Source organism: Embiotoca jacksoni, unplaced genomic scaffold, assembly GCF_022577435.1.
Source record: "Embiotoca jacksoni isolate LCO1_2020_lvr unplaced genomic scaffold, fEmbJac1.0.p SCAF_13, whole genome shotgun sequence".
Lineage (NCBI taxonomy): Eukaryota > Metazoa > Chordata > Actinopteri > Embiotocidae > Embiotoca > Embiotoca jacksoni.
In genome coordinates, this window is record NW_027185263.1 from 15698640 (window position 1) to 15717557 (window position 18918).

General features: G+C 42.0%; 1 protein-coding gene across 2 annotated transcripts; it reads right to left on the minus strand.

Moving 5' to 3' along the window:
• Window positions 1-1790: 1790 nt before the first annotated feature.
• On the minus strand, window positions 1791-16546 carry ammecr1 (AMMECR nuclear protein 1). 2 transcript variants are annotated; one of them, XM_069146873.1, is made up of 6 exons: window positions 14896-16546; window positions 10022-10132; window positions 8189-8303; window positions 7632-7722; window positions 7413-7485; window positions 1791-6728 (listed from the first exon to the last, which is right to left on the minus strand). In XM_069146873.1, the coding sequence occupies exons 1-6, from the start codon at window positions 15381-15383 to the stop codon at window positions 6614-6616; spliced, it is 993 nt and encodes a 330-aa protein (XP_069002974.1). In that variant the 5' UTR covers window positions 15384-16546; the 3' UTR covers window positions 1791-6613. The 2 variants fall into 2 exon arrangements, with proteins under 2 accessions (XP_069002974.1, XP_069002973.1); XM_069146872.1 differs by having other exon boundaries at window positions 7413-7509; window positions 14896-16542.
• Between the last annotated feature and the right edge of the window lie 2372 nt (window positions 16547-18918).

An 18918-nucleotide genomic window follows, 5' to 3' on the forward strand; every position in this document is an offset into this window, starting at 1 on the left:
TACACGAGGCAGGTTGGATCCATGGGTCCATTTACTGTCTCCGACCTCTGGTTTTCTGTCGCGGCTCCACCAGCCAGTCGAATGTAGCGGCCGCGATGTGGAACGGCCATCGTTCTCGTTCTCGGGTTTGAAGTGAGACGTGTTGCACGAGAGTTCCCGGCAGTGACGTAGCTTTACAATGCGGTGCAGTCCGACATCAACTGTTTGGAGACCGTTTCTAATAAACCGCACGGGTAAAAGTCAGCTATTACACCGTTAATAACAAACACAAAATAATACATTACTGCTGCCACATAAAGTACTACACCATTTCCTGTTTGATTCGGGGTTAATCTGGGCCATCTTTATGTTATTGAAGCCAGACAATCAAGTCTCCGTGAAGCCCACAGCCACAGAAAGTACCCATCATGCACAACTGATTGGCCAAACATCATAAAAGTGTGTGATGCCAAAAGTAATTTCATATAATTTTAGAAAAGCGCCGATGCATCAATACACACTATTAGATCGTTTCAGCAGGGCTGTGAAGTCTTTATATTTAAAGGGCCACTTCAGAGATAAAAAAAAAAAAAAAAAAATTAAATAAAATTAAATTCTTTTAGAGAAATTTGCCAGTACATTATCTGCCGCCAGCCCAGTGCACAAACATCAAATGTGTGTTTCCAGAAGAAAAGTCTTTCCAAAAACATCCCTGTGGACAGATTTCGTTTGGAGGATTTACAGTACAACTGACTTACAATGAAAACTGCCAACCGCGAGTTTGGTGTTGAAAAAAAGTAGGCCAGGGCACACGCAGGGATCAAATCTTTCCACGAATTTATTACATCAAGCATTGATCTGCTGTATAATTTGAGGCTATAGAGTTCCAACTGAAATCCTGCATGTGAATGCATCACAACCACCTCAACAGAGTTCAGTGAACACACCACCATGTGTTGAATGAGCACGAATATAGCTCGATGTGTTTTGTCAAGTGGAAACTGAACTTATTGATTTGATCTTGATAGGCATGTGACACACTTTTTATTTGACCATTATGCTGGAATGACAATCCAGTATGAAGTGTTTGCTCTATTGAAGAGGACTTGCTGTGGATGAGCGTGCTGCAAGACAATAGACCGACACGTGTTCGCTTTTCAGTTGATTTTGTATTTTTTATTGAATAAATGATTTTAAAAGGTAATAACAATGTTTAAAACTACATTATCTTCACAGCCATTGCTTACATACTCAGATAACCCATCTATATATATTCTTTCAACCCTCCCCACACTTGTCTTTTGCAGTTTTTTTTTTGCTAATTTCATTTTTTTTTCTTTTCTTAGTTTTTTTTGTAATTTTTTTTTTTTTTTTTTTCTTTTGGAGTCATACTATCATAATAAATGCCCATTTCAAGTCTCGTCACACTAACAGCAATTCAATGGGAAAGAAGGAAGGGTCTAAGCTCTACAGGGGATGGATTTAAAGTTCCCAGTTCATATTAGTCCATCAACATTTTTAAAGTTACTAAAGCAGGGGAAGGGGTTGGGGGTTGGGGGTTGGGGGGGGGGGGGGGGGGGAGAAAAAGAGGAAGAAAAAAAAAAAATAAAAATAAAAAAAAAGATCCAAAAATGGAAAGGAAAAGAAATAAAAATTGGTATGAGGAGTTACACCAGGCAACCCTCCCAGCCCGTCAGGCCACTGCAACAGAAAAAAGTCATTTTCTACAGTGACACGTCTTATAAGTCAGTGTCTCTAAAATTCAGAACATAGAAAACCACTAAAATAATTCTGAAACTAGATCCAAAATATTCGTTGAAAAGAATTTATTTTGATGTACAAAAACAGTCATTTTCTTTTTTTTTGTCTTTTTATATAATTTTTATAATAAAAAGATTCAAACACAAGTTTATTGTAGTTATTTCATTTGTCATTATCATCATTATTATTATTGATTCACTTATTCTTTTTTTGTTGTTTAAATTCATCTATCAGTGCGATTGTATACCAGTGCAGCTACTGGGTCCAGAGTAAAGAAAACAGGCTTTTTCATCTTTAATGGCATAAAAAATAAGGAAAAATCCATCTTTTTATACAAAGTATAACTGCTGGTCTTTAGGGAAAAAAAACATTTAGAAACCCATAAAGCTAGGAGGCACACCATGGGATTTTTCATTTTTGAAAATTATAGCAATAATCATAATACTAATAATAATAATAATAATAATAATAATAATAAACAAAACAAGTAACAACAATTTGCAACCATTTTTTTTTTTTTAGCCATCCGTGATGCCGAGTACAGCTTCAGAGATAGAATCAATGAAAATTCATTGAAAATAAATCGGGTTGCTTAAATCAGTCAAGACAGTTGAGAAATCGCACACACAAAAAAAAAAAAAAAAAAAAAAAAAAAAAAAAGGACAAAGAACATTTTGTCAAATGCAGGGGTGTTTTTTGGAAGGACAGGAAGTCAGGCCTGAAGAGCAGCATTTGGGCATGGCCGCTGGCATCTTTGGTTCGGTCATACATACGAAGGTAACACGAGCTTGAGCATTCCACGAAACATGAGTGACCGCACGAGGAATGCTGAGGCTGAACTCTTAACCCTGGTATGGAACCAAAACACAATCTGCTACAACAAACTGCACAATGTCGTTCCATAATATCCCATGAGGTATCGATGCTTTGAAACAGTTAAATCAGTACACGTGCAGGACTACGGTCTGCGCGATCTACGTAAAACATGAACTCTTCGTCCTGTTACAGGAGATGCTTACCTTCGACAGAGTTTTTAAGAAAACAAACGGGACCTTTTCGCGAGTCAAGCCTTGCCCTTTCAGAGGAGGTCAAACGATTCAGCAGCGAGAAGGGAACTACGGATGCGCTCTGTTAAACGACACCCGGTCCTTCAGGAGAGGCAACGACCACTGCGACTGCCACCGTCTACCGAACGACACGAATCACACCGTCACAAACGTAGGCCGTGAGGTCGGGCCACAGTGTCGGGAGTAATCGGGGGGGAGGGTGGGGTGGGGGGGGGGGTTAACGTGTGACTTCTTGTCCTTTCAAACCTGCAGGGGTGTTGACTTGCACTGGTAGAAAAAAAAAACCAAAACAAAACAAAACACCTGTTGAACAGATCTGCATATATCAAGGATAGTAAAGGTTACACATGTAGGATTTTCTCTTGGCACCTTGCTTGTAAATGGTAATAACGACCATTAGCAGTACATTCCATAGCCCCACGTGACGTGTTGCTGATGGGACTACTTCTCCATCCAAGGACTAAGAATATCCATCTGTTGTTCCCATAGGGAATTGATCTCCCCCCCCCCAAAAAAAAAAAAATGAAATCACCCACATGACGAAAGCAGAGCTTCTCGGGGGGGCTTTGACTTTTGAATCGGTGAAAGTCATCCTTCAGTTATTCAAAATGTGCCGTCACGACGGGTTTCACAGCAACGTAGCCGAGAGAAAATCTTACATGTAGCATCTTTAAGTATGATATGATCAATGAGTCCGCATGACCAGTCACGAAGATGTGACCACCCCAATATGAGGTCCGATAGCACCATATTTGTCTTTTTAAATCTCTTAATGGTTCATAAGAGTGTCTAAGCCATAGATCAAGCATATCATGGATAAAACCATAGGTCTCATACTCATACATACATGCAACAGAATTGCATGTGTATACAAAGACATATGTAAAAGAGCATGGTCAATTTGGTTTTGCAGCAGAAATATTCAGGTTGTGCTGTATTAAAATGGACCGGGAAAGGAACGCCTGACTGCTCCTCCTCTTCACGTAGTGTTATTTCTTTTAGATAAAGATACATTTTTCTGGAGGCTTTGAAGCATCGTCCCATGGTTTCACCGGCAGCCACACCACAGTGCTCGACGTCGTTGTTTATGAAGTGTATGCAGGGCTGGGTGAGATGTGCGCAAACAGGAGACTGCAGGCATACAGGCTCTCGCTCCCTGCACTCCCTCCCCCCTCCTCCCCCCCCCACCCCACCCCACCCCACCGTCTGTCTGAGAAAGCATCAACAGCAGCCTTCAGAATGAGGGATACCGTCATCTGAGGCTCTTTCCTACACTGTGGCGTGAAGGCGGAGGAAAGAGCGGCAACCATGACACGGAGGAGCACTCAAGAGCATCATCTACTGGTCCATTATTTATTAAATCATTCATTTAAGGCAACACAACTGAAATCTGGGTCATTTCGGGTTACTGTGGATGGAGTGCCAAAAGCCCTTGACATTTTGCATAAAGAAAAACATGAACCTGTCAGTTAGTAAAGGCTGTTACAAAGATGTTGGTCAAGTAACAGGAACCTCTCAAAAATTCCAGTTTACAAACTAAAAACAAGCGGATCGCATGGTGATCCTCAACAGTTCGAACATTCTGCAAAGGAAATCCGACTAGCCTAGTGTGTGTGTGGATGTGACTCACGACAAGTAATATTTGGATGGGAAATGGCTTCTTCGGTCCGTACTTTTTTTTTTTTTTCCTTTTTAAAAAGACCTCGACTGCGAGCCGCCCGGCCCCACGCAGAGATTCTGCTCCGACTAATTCAACTGTGTTCGCTGCAACCTACCGCCGAACAGCTGACAAAACAGACCACAGATCCAAACTTTCCCTGTGCCGTGGACACGCACACGTCGACGGGACCTCGCTGGAGAGCAGAGTATAAGAGGAGAACGGTGAGTTAAGTGCGGTTTCGACAACTAAATCAACTGGCTGCGGTACAGCCTTAGATTCTAAACAGCACAATGACATGCACTTCTAAATGACACAAACATGGGAACTAGATCGCTTCCTTTGTGCGTCAAGTGGTGCGTCTTCATTCAGAACAACGACAATTTGAATACATCATACTTTGTGGACGAGTGACAATGGTTAGATATAATCTGAAAAGGCAAGACAATGTTTCCACGACGACACGGACCACTGGAACCGCCGGGTTTGACGAGTGTTCGGCGACGCAGCCCGGCAGGAGGCCGGCGAGCGCTCGTTTGCACTCAGAGGCTGAAGAGCCGCTGTGCAGAGGTTACACTGCAAACGCTTCAAACCAAACAGCAGACGACTCTTACAAAGTGTGAAGTAAAAAGGGAATATGGCTTTAAGTAGTTATAGCATGTCCCTGTCAAGTGACTCCCTGCCAGTAAACTCAGAAACCAACTTTAAAGGACCCGTGTGTAGGATTTAGTGGCGGGCTCTACTGGCTAAAACAGATCATTCATATTTATGTTTTCATTAGTGTACCACCACCTGAAACTGTGAATCGTTATGTTTTCTTTAGTGTACAACCACCAGAAGGGACAAACCAAACAATGGTTCCAGGGAGGACCTTTCACGCTTTCTTTGTGAATTTCACAGCCATCGGACTCTCTTGCACTCTTGGAAGTGGAAGACTGTTCAGTTGGTTGCGATCTGCAACTTCACCACCAGAAGCCACTAAATCCTACACACTGCTCCTCTAAATCTAAATGAAAGCATCTTTCATGCACCAACTTTTTCTTTTCCAAGGGACCTGTAGTTACACCTGCTCCCCCTCTCCAATGAGGCGAGCTCAGACCCACTTGTAGTCCATTTTACATAATTAACAAATCACCTAATGATTATCCTCGGACAAAATGGCTTCCTCCGTGATTACCTTGAATTAAAAAAAAAAATAAAGTTTAAAAACAAAATAAAGAGGGAACATACCTGTACGCTTCTAGCCAAACAAATGCAGTTCAAGGTTTACAGGTTCCATCACAAAACACTACAAATATTCAGAGGGGAAGGTTTCCAAACTTCTCTGTAAGAGATTCTTTAGGTAAATTCCAATTGCTAAATTAACTCTACTGGTTTTTCATCTTTGTGGCAGAACAATGTCCAAATCCACACACGGAAACACACACACACACGATTGTGAGCTCAATCAATAAACACCACCAGCAAAGGCCGGTCAAAGGGCGTCACAATCCTACTATCTATACTTTGGAGTATACATATCCCAATACATAGTTCCAACTACAACACTACAAGAGTTTACAAGGCGAATACAACCTCAACAGTCAAATATTTTTTTCTTTTTTTTGAGAGGAATCAGAGTAGAGACGACACAGCCTTTGAGAACTGCAGTTGCCTTGCTACTGGTAGTACATGTCTGGATAGGAAGATAAAGAAAATAAGGAAAAAGTAAAGAATTTTTTTTTTTTTGTAAATGCAAAACTGTAGCAAAGCCTAAATGATATAAGCGCGGGACTAATCCACCGAAAGAGACTTCCTTCCATCCACAGAATCAAACGCCTGATTAGGTTTGAAAAGCTGCAAGATGAATAAAATCTAATATTGGTTTAGCTTTCAAAAATATGAATGAAGGGGGTTATAGATATAGGTATACATATGCTGCAAAAAATTAACCACAGGCAAAGAAAAAGAAACGTGGATTTCTTGCCATAATCAAATGATGCTTCGTTGCCACCCGTTGCCATGTCAACGTCTGGGAGACGACCAGCACGGCAACGGAAACTATCATCATAAAATGGTACAGTAGTAGAAATAGCTAGACCAGGAGGGGGCAGGCTCCCCTGGGAAAAGGTCCGCGGAGAGGTCCAATGATTGGTCATGCGGCTCGCTGTCAGGAATAATGGTTGTAGGGTGGTAGAGGGTGCCCGATGCCATTCTGGTAGTGATGGTGCTGGCGGTGGGCGATGTACTCTGCATAACCCATCGTCATCTTCTCGCTACGGTACCTACGGACGAGACGAGACGTGTCGGTAAAAAGATGCAACGCAATTGGACGCGTCTTCTAAACTCCGCTCATTTGTCTTCCTTGGTTCCTACATTACCCACAATGCAACGCGAGTGCCAATGGTTCAATTTGGAGATTTAGGCCGGAGCTTTACTTGTTTGTTAAGTATTCATGGCTCTCGCATCCTGCATCTATTTTGGAGCGCTGGTGTGCACATCCTAAGAAATAAATGCGGAGTGTCCACAGGATGCAAAAGGCACATGAACAGGAGGGGCAGAGCTTCGGAAAGTTCGCCGGACAAGTTCAACGTCCTTTGCGTTCATATTCTCTATTTGTCCAAATCATTGTGTACTATATAGTAAACAAAATCCACTCGTATTGGCTACTTGTCCACTATGTACTGTGTATATGATGGACAATCTGGACATAGTACAAGTCTGCAAATCTCGCTTCCTTCCTTACGATATGACGGTGACAAATATACTCGTCAGAAGAGCTGGAGGGAGATCAGGACCGTTTTAGATGTTTTACAAATGATGACATCTGATCGTACACTCCACTCTACCCCTTCTGTTTGACCTTCCTCCGCTCGGGTAAAAGGATCTAAATGAAAGTGTGTGGCAGTGCAGCATTGACATTTTATTGCATCAACATGGGTAATTCAATCGAATAAATGTAATTTTACCTGGTTAACTTAATGGTCTTCCTGAAGTCATTTGTGATGGGGGCTTTGTAACCTCCCTTTCGTAGTAAGGAATCTATGGTTTGAATGTGGTCCCAACCTGGACACAAAAGAAGCAGTGAAACCTGTTAGAACAACTCAATATCAACGCGCTGTTCAATACTCACTGCCTTTATGAAAAGCAGATACGGCTGGATTGTTAAGGGCACAAAATGATCCCACCTTGCTCCTTTGCAACCTCTGGTAGGTAGGTGGCGGTTCGTTTTGATCCTTTTTCATTGAAAAACTCTATCCTAATACCGTGAACACCCACCTGCAATTCAAGAGAAGCGTAACAAACAAAAGACAGCTTCAACCTTTAAATCGCTTTAACCAAGAAAAGTCTAATTTGTAAAAAGAGCAAGTTATTCTTTTGAAACTGTACTATAGGATAAGATGTAAAATGATGCATTGTACAACCAAATGCAGTGTAAACTGCACGGTTGGACCTCCATTATATTTACATCATATCGTGAGCATTAATCAGGTGACAAGACATGTTAACATGTTAGATGTCATGTTCTAGAGGAAAAGCTATTTTACCTTCAAAAACTTAAAAATTAAGACTTTTTGCTACTGCTTCAAAATGGCCTGCTATGCCTTGAAGTAACACAACCAGAGAAATGTCAGAAATGTGGACTTACTGGTGTGCATTAACGGCAGGAAGAGTGAGGCCGCTCTGAATGAGCAGCGAGGCTGTAAAGCACCATAAAAGCTATTATTCTGAGTGCACGTCTCACCTCCCAGTCAAGGTAATCACCGACGTCTTCAAAGTTGGTGAGAAGAGACACTGAGCAGAAGAGGCGAGGCAGCTCATCCCTTGTCATAGGGGGGAAGCGGCTGTCTTTAAGGGCACTGCAGACAAAAGCGCAGACACGAAAACAGCATTACATGAAGTGAGTCACAAAGCAGTTATCACAGTCGAGGTCTGATGGTTTGTGCGGGACTCCCGGTGGTGGCGGAAAATGCACCACGCCCCAGTCACCCTTTTCCTTCTCTTTGTAGGAAAATGTCCATTCAGAACACGAGATGAAGGATCAACGAGGCCTTTCCTCCACTGTACATGACCCAGAGACAAACCGTGTGGAGGCCAGAGGGGTTGTAGCATGAACTGCAGCTCAGTACGGTTTGTGAAGTGTGTGTGTACACGATGCCACACGACGACCCGTGTGTGTTTACATGTATTTGACAAGTCAGCTGCGGCGGCTGCCTTGACGTCAAGAACTGCTGGCGAGGACATTCCACACCAGGCGTTCACAGAGAGACTCCCCTCTTTTCTCAGATGGATTGTTTTTTTAATCAATGTAACGTGCAGTTCACAGAGACTCGCGTCTGAAACCGCACCGTGCAGACGGATCAGGCACATCGCAAAAACAATATTTTTTATTTATATATTTTATTTATCAATTGACGTCATACAAAAGTGCAGAAATCCTAAATCAAATCTATAATTTTTGTGACCACCCATTGCCTAAAAAAACCAAAGCATCTTGGAGAGCTTGTTCTGTATGCATTCAGACTCCTGCAGGTTTTGTTTTTTATTGTTGTTTTATCTGTGCTGTCTTTAACAGCCATACAAATATCTCACTGAGATATTTCACTATTCTCAAAATGACTGGAAAACTAAAGTATATTTCTTATTAAAACACGAAAGCAGAAGAAATAAATAAAAACTTTTTTCCTGCACCGTACTGTATCAACATTTTGTTTTAGTTTCAGTCCTCTTTACAGATGGGCCTACTTGTGCCCTCCGGTTTTTGTGAGACAAGACCACCATGTGGCCCAGAAGAGAAAAACCAGACACTGACTCTACAGAGAGCCTCGAGTTTCAGGCCCACTGTAGATTCTTTTACACGCTTTTGAAGAGGAGGGAGAGGAGAGGAGAGGAGAGGAGAGGAGAGGAGAGGAGAGGAGAGGAGAGGAGAGGAGAGGCAAGGGTTGTAATCTGCAACCTCACTGCTAGATGCCACTAAATTCTACACACTGTTCCTTTAAATGACATTTAATATATATTTGAATTCAGACAAAACAATTGTCCACCAAAGTCAATAAGTGACCGACTGGCATTCAACTCAAGAGGTCAGATCACACATTACACATAGAGGACACAATATATAAACAGTACGTATTTGAACACCTTCAAAAGAGAAATGACTTTAAGGTCACCCTGTAATTAATACCATATACACCCTATAATTTTTTTTTCTTTTTTAAATAACAGGTGTCAACTAAAAACCTTCATGTGACTTCAGGACATTATTGTTCCAAAAAAAGAAAGTGTTGACCCTCGGGATGAGGGATCAAAGAGGCAATTTTCCACACCTCATTACAGAGGACGGCACAAAGCAATCTAAAAGAACATGAAGTCTTTTTCAGCCATGCACAGAGCAAGTATGCGTTCTGCGAGCAATTTACCGTTACGGTCAAGCTACTGTTTGTACAAAGTCGCCCGTTTTGATGTTCTTTATTCCAATTTGCTCCCCGTTCACTTTTAATAGTTCGGTGCCGTTTCTGCACCAACGTGCTCTGCTGCAGCGCTTCAGCTTTAAAGGACAGACAGATGAGTTGCTTACCTGGTAAGGGTGTACTCCCTGAGTCCTGAGTGCAGATTCATGGCAGAAAATGTACCTATACAACCCCTCAACCGCTTGTCTCTGCCTATTTTCCATGTGACAAACAGCGGGCTGAAAAACAGAAAAGAACAAGGTACCGTCTTTAGTAACACGCACACCAGATGTTCATTTCTCTGGTGTGTGAACGTCATTTACCAGCACATATAGATTCCTTTCTTTTCAGTTAGTGTGCCACAGTCCTTATTCACATTGGATGGAAATCATAATGCTTTTCACTATGAAGTCTTTTCGGCATTGGGCCATTTGTCCACCCATGACAGCAGAACCAAGTGTTCCAGTATGAAACAGCATTTTTCGACCCTTTTTCATTATAAGGATTTTGCAGCGTTTGTGGTGAAGTAGCTGCCGGTAAAGAAACTGATCACACAAAGAATCTCTTCAAATAAGGCAATTTATCACTCATGTGATTCATACACAACGGTGTGAAGGACAATGAATCAATCAGATACTGAATTACTGTGATTCCACTGAAAGTGATAACAACAGTTTGAAGGTATCTCATCTCTTTTGGGTTTGCATAAGAAATGTTCATTATTTAATATCAATGCTCATTGTTGGTAGGCACAATTATGTAAAAAAAAAAATAAAATAAAGGGTGCAATAGCCATGGTGTAATGTGTGAATAACAACAAACACCCTTTCTATGCAGGACAATATTCAGTCATCTGTCCAACACAAACAAGACACTTTCAATTTGAATCAATCTAGCCGTCTAAACTGGCTTCATAACTGTTTGTGCTTCAAGCTTTACAGCAAACAATAGATTTTGAAAGGGTTGAGAGTCAATTTTCCCACTATAAAAGTAAACCTGATCCACTTGACCATTTTAAGTCTTCACATGTCACTGCAGGGTACAAGTGATCTTTTATTTCTGATTATAAGTGAGAGTCCAATTTTGAGTAGCGATCATTCAAAGTTTAGTTTCACACTTTCACAGTATTGCAGTATTACTTAATAAAGTCTTTGGTGACAGACACGAATTATTTTACACAGTTTTGTCTTCTTCAAAACTAAGACACCTGTGAAAGGAGACTTTAACTACCACATTTCTTCATTTAAAAATCAAATTAAATGTTTTCTCAACTTGGTACTACTGATAATGTAATGCTGAATGATTTTTTTTTCTCTCATCCTGACTTTACTTATCGAAAGGGAGGTGTGTAGATTGAAGTATGTAAATATAAAAGCCAATGCATAAAAGATTTGTTGAGGGTTTCCCCTACGACATGTTTTTTTAGTGCAAGTACCGATACAGGGACTTCAACTCTCATACCAATTTTTACATAACCAACTTAACTGGGAAACGAATACATAAAATATTTGTTTAATGCAGGAAATCCTTTCACGCGTTTAAATTTTTCGAGAGAGACATCCACGACACATCCCCTCTATGAACCAACTGTGAAACAGTCACAGAAATTTCTGCCATAAGTTTAGAGAACCTTTACATGCTAAATGCACTGCAGGCTTCATTTGACATATCCTGGACTATCTTTACAGCCTATGGAAAAAGGCTGGTGTTGTTCTCAAGCGAGAGAACATTGAAAATGGTTATAAATATTGGCGGTATTAATTACTTTGGCGGTGCAATGGGTAAGTACATTTTCAAAAAAGCTAACGAGTTTGCTGGCACATTATTTTCTCATTTTAAGCTTAAATATTCTACTAAGTATCTCCCAATTGATCATTTGTTTTCTAAATAACGTTGGGAAGATTTTGGTTCGTGTTACCTCGCCAATTAATTTCAGCGATCTTATCAAGCTGTGCGACCCTTCCAGCCAAGTAAGAGTCAGCAAGGTAAATTAGCTGCCGAGTCATGCTAACGTACCTGCGGCAGCCCTTGCTGACTAGTGTGGTCCACTGCTTGTAGTCAAATGAAGCAGACTTATTCAAAATAACACTATTTACACTCAAATCTTTCATTAAATCTTTAAAATAGTCATTTTTGCAATAAACCTACAATACATAAGCTAGGCAGACGGGGAAAAAAACAAAACCAGTCTCAATGTTTTATACTTGAAGTAAGGAACCACGCTGACTGAAAAAAAATACACACGTCCATTTTCAAGAAGCACGGGGTCTTATTTAGACATTTGTGTGCCACCGTCACTAAACATTTAACAAAATAGTCCCAATCCGAGACCCAACATTGTTTACTGGCCAATGTTGCAGAGCAGTGAGTCTATGACAGACGCTGGAGTTGTTTTGAGCATTTCAATAATTCAATCTGACAACGCCCCCGAGTGAAGGGCATGTCAAGGACACCACAGACTACAAGTACGGGGTTCTCAAACCTGTGGGAGTTTTTACATTGAGCTTGCTACATTCCTACTCACGAGTCCTTGGTTGGGTTTACAGCTCTATTTCATGCAGTGGAGGTTTGGCACAAACCCCGTGATCACCTTTAAAGACTGACAGACTTAAGCTAAATTTGGATGGGATTTGTGGCTCAAAGGGAGGTTGGGAAGTTTCAATATTGCATGCACACATCAGTAAATGTGTTCAGCTGTGGAAAATAAAAAACATATTGCATTATACAGAAAGTTGGCAGCACCAGATATGAATCCAACTCATTACTTTGACAAAATCCATGCCCGCTTCCAGAAGAGGGAGTTAAGTCCTCACACTCTGTTGTAATGAAGCACTTATCCTGATTACCCCGGCAATGTTAAATTCATGTTTGTTAGGTTTCAGCGCCAAGCGTCAACACTGGGACTGGGCTTCGGAGTAAGGGTCCCGAATGCCATTTTTAATAAACACACCAATGGAGACACACCCAATTTTTCCTCTGTAGTCACTCTAATTGAAGGGTGGTGGAAGATTTTCTTTTTTTCCACACCGAAAATACGAATCAGGCTTTTAAAGCTACTATACGGGGCCAACATTTGAAAAACACTATCAGGTAAGGATTTGTGTTTGTAGATGCAGCCGGGTGTGGAATCAAGAGTGTCTGAAATAAATTCACCAAAAAATTTAAAAAAAAATTAAAAATTAAAAAAAGTCAAAAATTGAACATCCAATTCAATTGTTTTCGTGACACGTCAATTCAGTGTTCAGCGACGGTGGCGTCAGTTTGAACCAGTTCTTACTATATTCGCAAAGCTTTTCGCCTGCAGTTTACTGAGGTGACGTTGCAATACGACTTTAGAGAGAGACGTTAGCGTGACTGTGATAAGATATGCACAAAAACAAAAGTATTTTAGGTGTGAATGTGCAGAAAAAGAGGAATTGTGTCAAGACATACAGGGAGTAAGAGACATATCTATAAAAGATATACCATCAAAACAACTTGGAAATGCTTCTTTTTTTTTTTGTTTACACAAATACAGCCACTTACAACCTGCCATATGCATCTGACATGTAGACAGCACTGTGTTTTAAAGTCTGCATGGTGAAGTCCAAGACCGCCTTTTACTTTGATGGGTCAAATAACAGTAGCAAACAAAAACACAGTACAGCCACTCTTTTGAGTATTTTAATTCTTTCTAAAATAAAAAATAAAAAATAAAAATAAAAAGAGGTGGTTCTTGTGAAAAGTTTTTTGTGTTTTTTTTTATATATATATAAAAAAACAATATCTGACCAATACACTTGAACAGTCAGTTATTGTTGCAGATGGAAACATGTCGTTTTACAGCCTAAAACGCCCGCAAAAGTCCCATGCTCTCATATTACAGCGGTCACATAAGGTGGAGGGCGGACTTACACACAGGAAATATACATTTTATTCATCTTACAGTTAGTTTGGTCATAACACACAAAAAATAAAAAGTAAAAAAAAACCCATGTTATGCTGAGTGGACGGTTCAAATAGTCAAAGTTCAAAGTGTCGAGACGTTTCGTTTCAGATGAATTAAGTCGCGCTGAGTATTTAACAGGAGCCTGTTTTTCTTTCTTTGTTGGTCGACGCTGAACTCGGTTTGTTCTTGTTCCCTTTATTAAGACAGGACACACAAAACACCCCGAAACAAAACCAAGAAAAAAAACCTGCTGTAAAACTTGATAACAGTCCGAAGAGCTTCTCTTCAGACATTTAATACTTCTACCGTTTAATTAATCACCAATTCATTAAAGGGCTTCATACAAAGCTAATGTAGCTTATTGCTAAAGAAAGAAGAAGAAGAAGCTGTCTGGTGATTCAGGACTCATTGAAAGATTAACTTTTGATGTTGTGTATCTTAAGGCGTTAAAATTATCTGTTCCAACCAGCGAAACTGTAGTTGAACCGAAAACAGAAACGATGTTTATCTCCCTTTTTTATTTTTTATTTTTTTGGTGTTAGCGGCTAGCTCGTATTAGCTCAGCGCTTAGTTAGCAAAAGTAGCCTCGGCTAACGTTAGCCCGGTTGTTAACCGAGTCGGACCGACCGGAGACGCTGAACCGGTGTTTTACCGGCGATACGCGTCACCGTGACCCGGGACATTCACCCGGTGAGGCGTAACGGAGCTTCGGTAACCATCGTATCTAATCCGGGCTAACGTCAGGGTTCCGGCTACTTTAGCTGCGGGCTTCAGACGGTCCTCCTCGACAAGGCCCCAAAAAAAACACAACACCAAAAATAAAAACCAACTTCGGTCGATTTAAATCTTTTTCGTGGTTAAATTCATGAAGATGTGAAATGTTGTTTCGATGTTGACAGTTTGTGCTTTTTGTCGCCGTGTTAAGAATTCAAAACTAAAAAAATAATAATAAAAACACCCATCATCATGTGTCGGGAGACATTTAAGTTGAGAGAATAGAAACCGGTGAGCTTCGACATGCAGCAAACAACAACAACAACAACAACAACAACAACAAAAGGCAGAGATACTCACTAGGGCTCATTTGTAAACCTGGGTGTTCTCGGAGGCTGGTATCCGTACAGATGGCAATAAAGCACGTCAAAACAGAAGCAGCACATCTCCGCGGAGACGACCATTTTCCTGCCTCCGCTTCCCGAACCAGGTCCGGGGCTGAGATTCGGGGAGAGGCCGGATGTAGTGTAACCGGCCGGGGCTGGGGACAGCGCGTTAGTGCCGCCGCCGCTACTACCACCGCCGCCGCTGACGTTACCCCCGGGTACCCCCAGGCCGTTGGCTCTGCTCACGTTCGCCGCCGCCGCCGCCGCCGCTGCTGCAACAGTCGCCGAGGAGCCAATCCCCAACTCCGAGCCACAATGTCCGGTTCCTGCCACCCCGCTTCCCGCCCCCACCCCGCCGGGACCCCCCGACCCGGGCGATCCCGACAGTTTCTGCTTCTTCACCCCGCAGCACCCGGCCGCCATCTTGGAACAATCTGCACCGACACACCGCTTCCGACCCATAACCGTCACCGCGGGAAGGGTGGGGGGGAACGCCGACCAGACGTAGAAATCCCACTGCGTTGATACGTACGACGGACAATACTCCACTTTCACTCTTGTATTTTTTTGTCGGACGACAAAATAACCGATGTGGTGAGAAGACTGCAATGTCACCCTAGCGTAGCCTTTAAAATGCGTGACTTCGCTACGCAAAATCCATCGCCGGAGACGCGTTTTTCCTCGTGTAGTCAGCCAGTCCAGCTTTGGACCACGGTGTTCCAGCGGATCGCCTATTACGTCAAGTCCCAGACAAATATTCGCCCTTTCTCCCTAACGCGACACCATCCGAGGCGAGCTCGGTCGGTTCCCTTTACACATACGAGTTCAGGGAGCGCACAGTCCGAACAGGCCGCAGATGACAGCAGACGAGCGGTCCAGATGTGAAGCCGACAGCCGGTGCGCCGTAGCCCCGCAGCACACCTCTCCAAGTGGAAGCCGGGAGCTTGAGTACGCAGGACCCATAAGCTTCAGCACAAATTCCGCACAATGCCTTGGTCGGCGTAGCTTCTCATTGCACCAGCTTGTTTTGCTACTGCCTCACGAACTTCTAATTACACAACAGGCCCAGTATGTTGGAATTCCAGACGCTTGAATAACGCAGAGTAAAATGGCATCTGACAATGCGGGGTTGGCATGGCACAATGAAACGCATCAGCGCCGAGCAAGTCATTTCAGTAACGTTATCCCCACAGTTTGCACCTGCATGATGTCTGTTCTTGGACCAGGTTTTAAAAAAAAAAAAAAAAAAAAAAAAAAAAAAAAATCTCAATAACACCCCCGCATCAAATGGAGAGCTGAAAGTTTTCGGTATAGGTTTGTTTGTAGGTTGTCATCCGCTCATGGGGACACACAGAGAAGAGCATTCTAGTCCGTGAGCCGTGAGAAATCCTCTGGGTTTGGCAAACCCTCGCTCCGCATCCGTCTCTCAGCTGCTACAATTCAGTGCTGTTCGGGTAAAAGCCCTGTGATCGGTCTGTGGGCACGGGCATCGGTGTCGTCGACACGCCGGAACCGGATTCAGAAACTGTGTTGCGCCCAGTTGCTACACATACTGCGTATCTTTCTTCTGTGGGGTATCAAATTTGCAATTCAGGAGAAATGTGCGCTGCTGTGGAAGCATGCACGCTCATGACGTCCGTACGCGTGCGTGCGTGGAAAAGTATCGGTGCCCCTAAGTTATAAAAGGCGCAGGAGTCGAGTGCTGCTCCTGCTGCAAACGGATCGGCCGGTGTCTTTGTATTTCACAGCTCTGCACCCTCACTGACCACAGCACCGTCATACCAAATAGGCCCAGTTATTTATTCTAAATGACTAACGCGCAATTCTGCACGGGATAATTCTATTTCCAGGGATGCTGCTGGAGATGATGTGACCAGCATGAACACATCTTAATTATTGATGCTGTAATCCTGTCGCAAACGTCTCCTCCATCATGACTCCTGCTGCCTCTTACATTTTAGTCAGACATGGATATATAAATGAAGAGAGCAGTCTGCATGGTCTGCATGTCAGTGATTAATACGTGGTATGATCAGCTGAAGATGACTGTGCCCCGAGTCATGATGCTGGAAAATGAAAGCACGGTATGCCTCGCAGAGAGAAGTATTGCTTGGGTGGCAGGAGATCTTGATCTGTCGATGCTAAAAAAAAAATTTTTTTAAAAAGACACATTGAAATTATCACATTTATTTAAGGCTGCTGTGACACACATGCTCTTAGGTTTAATTGGATTTGAAACAACTCATGTAAGACTGACCGCTGATGTCAGTTTGCTCCTGTAATACATATGCAAGGTATAAATTACATTAACAGCTGTTTCTCATGCTTATATTTTTGTATTTAATTTAGCCTATGTGAAATGATTTGATTATCACTCAGTTGTCTTCAAGGGGTGTGACCCAGAACAGATATTAAAACTTAACTCTGGAGAAAACAAGGTGACGGGTTTTTTTTGTGTCAAAACAATCAACAGACTTCAAACCTCTCAGAATAAATGATGTCAGTGGAAAGAGCCCTCTGACTTACTGACAGCGGAGAGTAGATCGAGTATGATAGTGTGGCACTGAGGACACAACAGTATGGATGCATTTACTTTAAGTGTTGCGTTGATTTTTAGAGGCAATGCTTCTGATATAAATATCTGTAATATTGCAATGCCACAAAACCCTTGTGCTTATCTGAAATGTATCTTAAGATCGACATGCTTTCAGTGTCCACTTGCTTTGCCTTCTCCCCCATTTACTGTCAAGCTTCAGGCATATTTGAGTTTATCATCCAGGCCAGAGCAGCAGACACCCCTCCCATTGAGTGCCTCATGACTGACTCAGCATAAGGCTTCAAGCCTGTTTTCAAATGTACCACTAATTATTGTTGGCTCTGGTGACTGAGCATTTGCCTGGTAACAGAGTCCTTTGTGCCGACAGTGTCCTCTTAATCCACCATTTTTATTCATGAATGACTTGTTTTCTGTCTTTTTTTTGCGTGTGGAAATTAACCAGGAAATGTGTCACTCTTACTGATATGGCAATGAATTGGCTGGTGTATTTTGCTTGTTCATAGCTTTTGTATTGTTGATGAGACAAGCGATCATCATAATATTTCTAAGCAAATGAAAGTAAAACGCTTGAGAAATCATCGCACAGCATTTTCTCCCATTTTACTGCCTACAATGTTCATGTAAATGCACCTACACTGTGGTCATGGCCGTCCTCATCTGTGCACCTTGCGCACATTATGTCACTGGCAAAATGATGTTTTGGTAGACTGAAGTAGTTTTTATAAAATATTCATGTTATTGATTGTATAACAAACAGAGGCTTGCATTTCATTCTACTTAGAAACATAATCTATTATTGATCATATGTTGAATCTACCACAGTTAACAGCAAACTCCTATATAGCACATTCAGCTTAGTGGAGCATGCATCTGGTTTGGCCACATGGCTTAGTGCAGCTGAGCGCAGTGTATTCTCTCCAAAATCCCATTCGTGCAGCCATTGGATTTTTAGGCATGAGTGATGTCACCGCAATGCAATTCACCACATCCAGATTATCTTTTGAAGCTACAACAGGAAAAGGAGGAAGCAGGCTGGATTTCCTCCTCTTCCAGCTGCGGTATAAGTGTGTGCACTGTTGTCAAGGTCAAGATGACTTTAAGTGAGCTGAGAGCATTTATTACTGGTATTGTAATTTTCCATTTGAAAAAAACCAAAAACAAAACCTGACATCTGTAATAATCATGTAGTGGATGGAGAGAATTAGACTGGTTTGTTCCAATCAGTCTCTGTCTATTCTATTATTGGGAGCAGGGACAATCTGGCATGTTTGTTATTGGGCCTTGTGGTGGAAATTTCCCACAGCGGCGGGACTCGCTGGCTTCGGAGACAACAGCTGACTGAAGACAGAGTCAGCCATCATGATAATACTGACAATGATTCAAATAAACAGGAAGTTCAGTAAAACTTCAGCTCTACGTACATAAGCAGGAGTTTGATCA

Excerpts from the sequence above, each read along its gene's own strand:
- ammecr1 (XM_069146872.1), bottom strand. The coding sequence starts at position 15,383 with ATGGGTCGGAAGCGGTGTGTCGGTGCAGATTGTTCCAAGATGGCGGCC. Across the intron at positions 8,304-10,021 it reads AGGGAGTACACCCTTACCAG|TGCCCTTAAAGACAGCCGCT; the intron begins GTAAGCAACTCA and ends TTTTGTCTGCAG. Across the intron at positions 7,723-8,188 it reads GTGATTACCTTGACTGGGAG|GTGGGTGTTCACGGTATTAG; the intron begins GTGAGACGTGCA and ends CTTGAATTGCAG.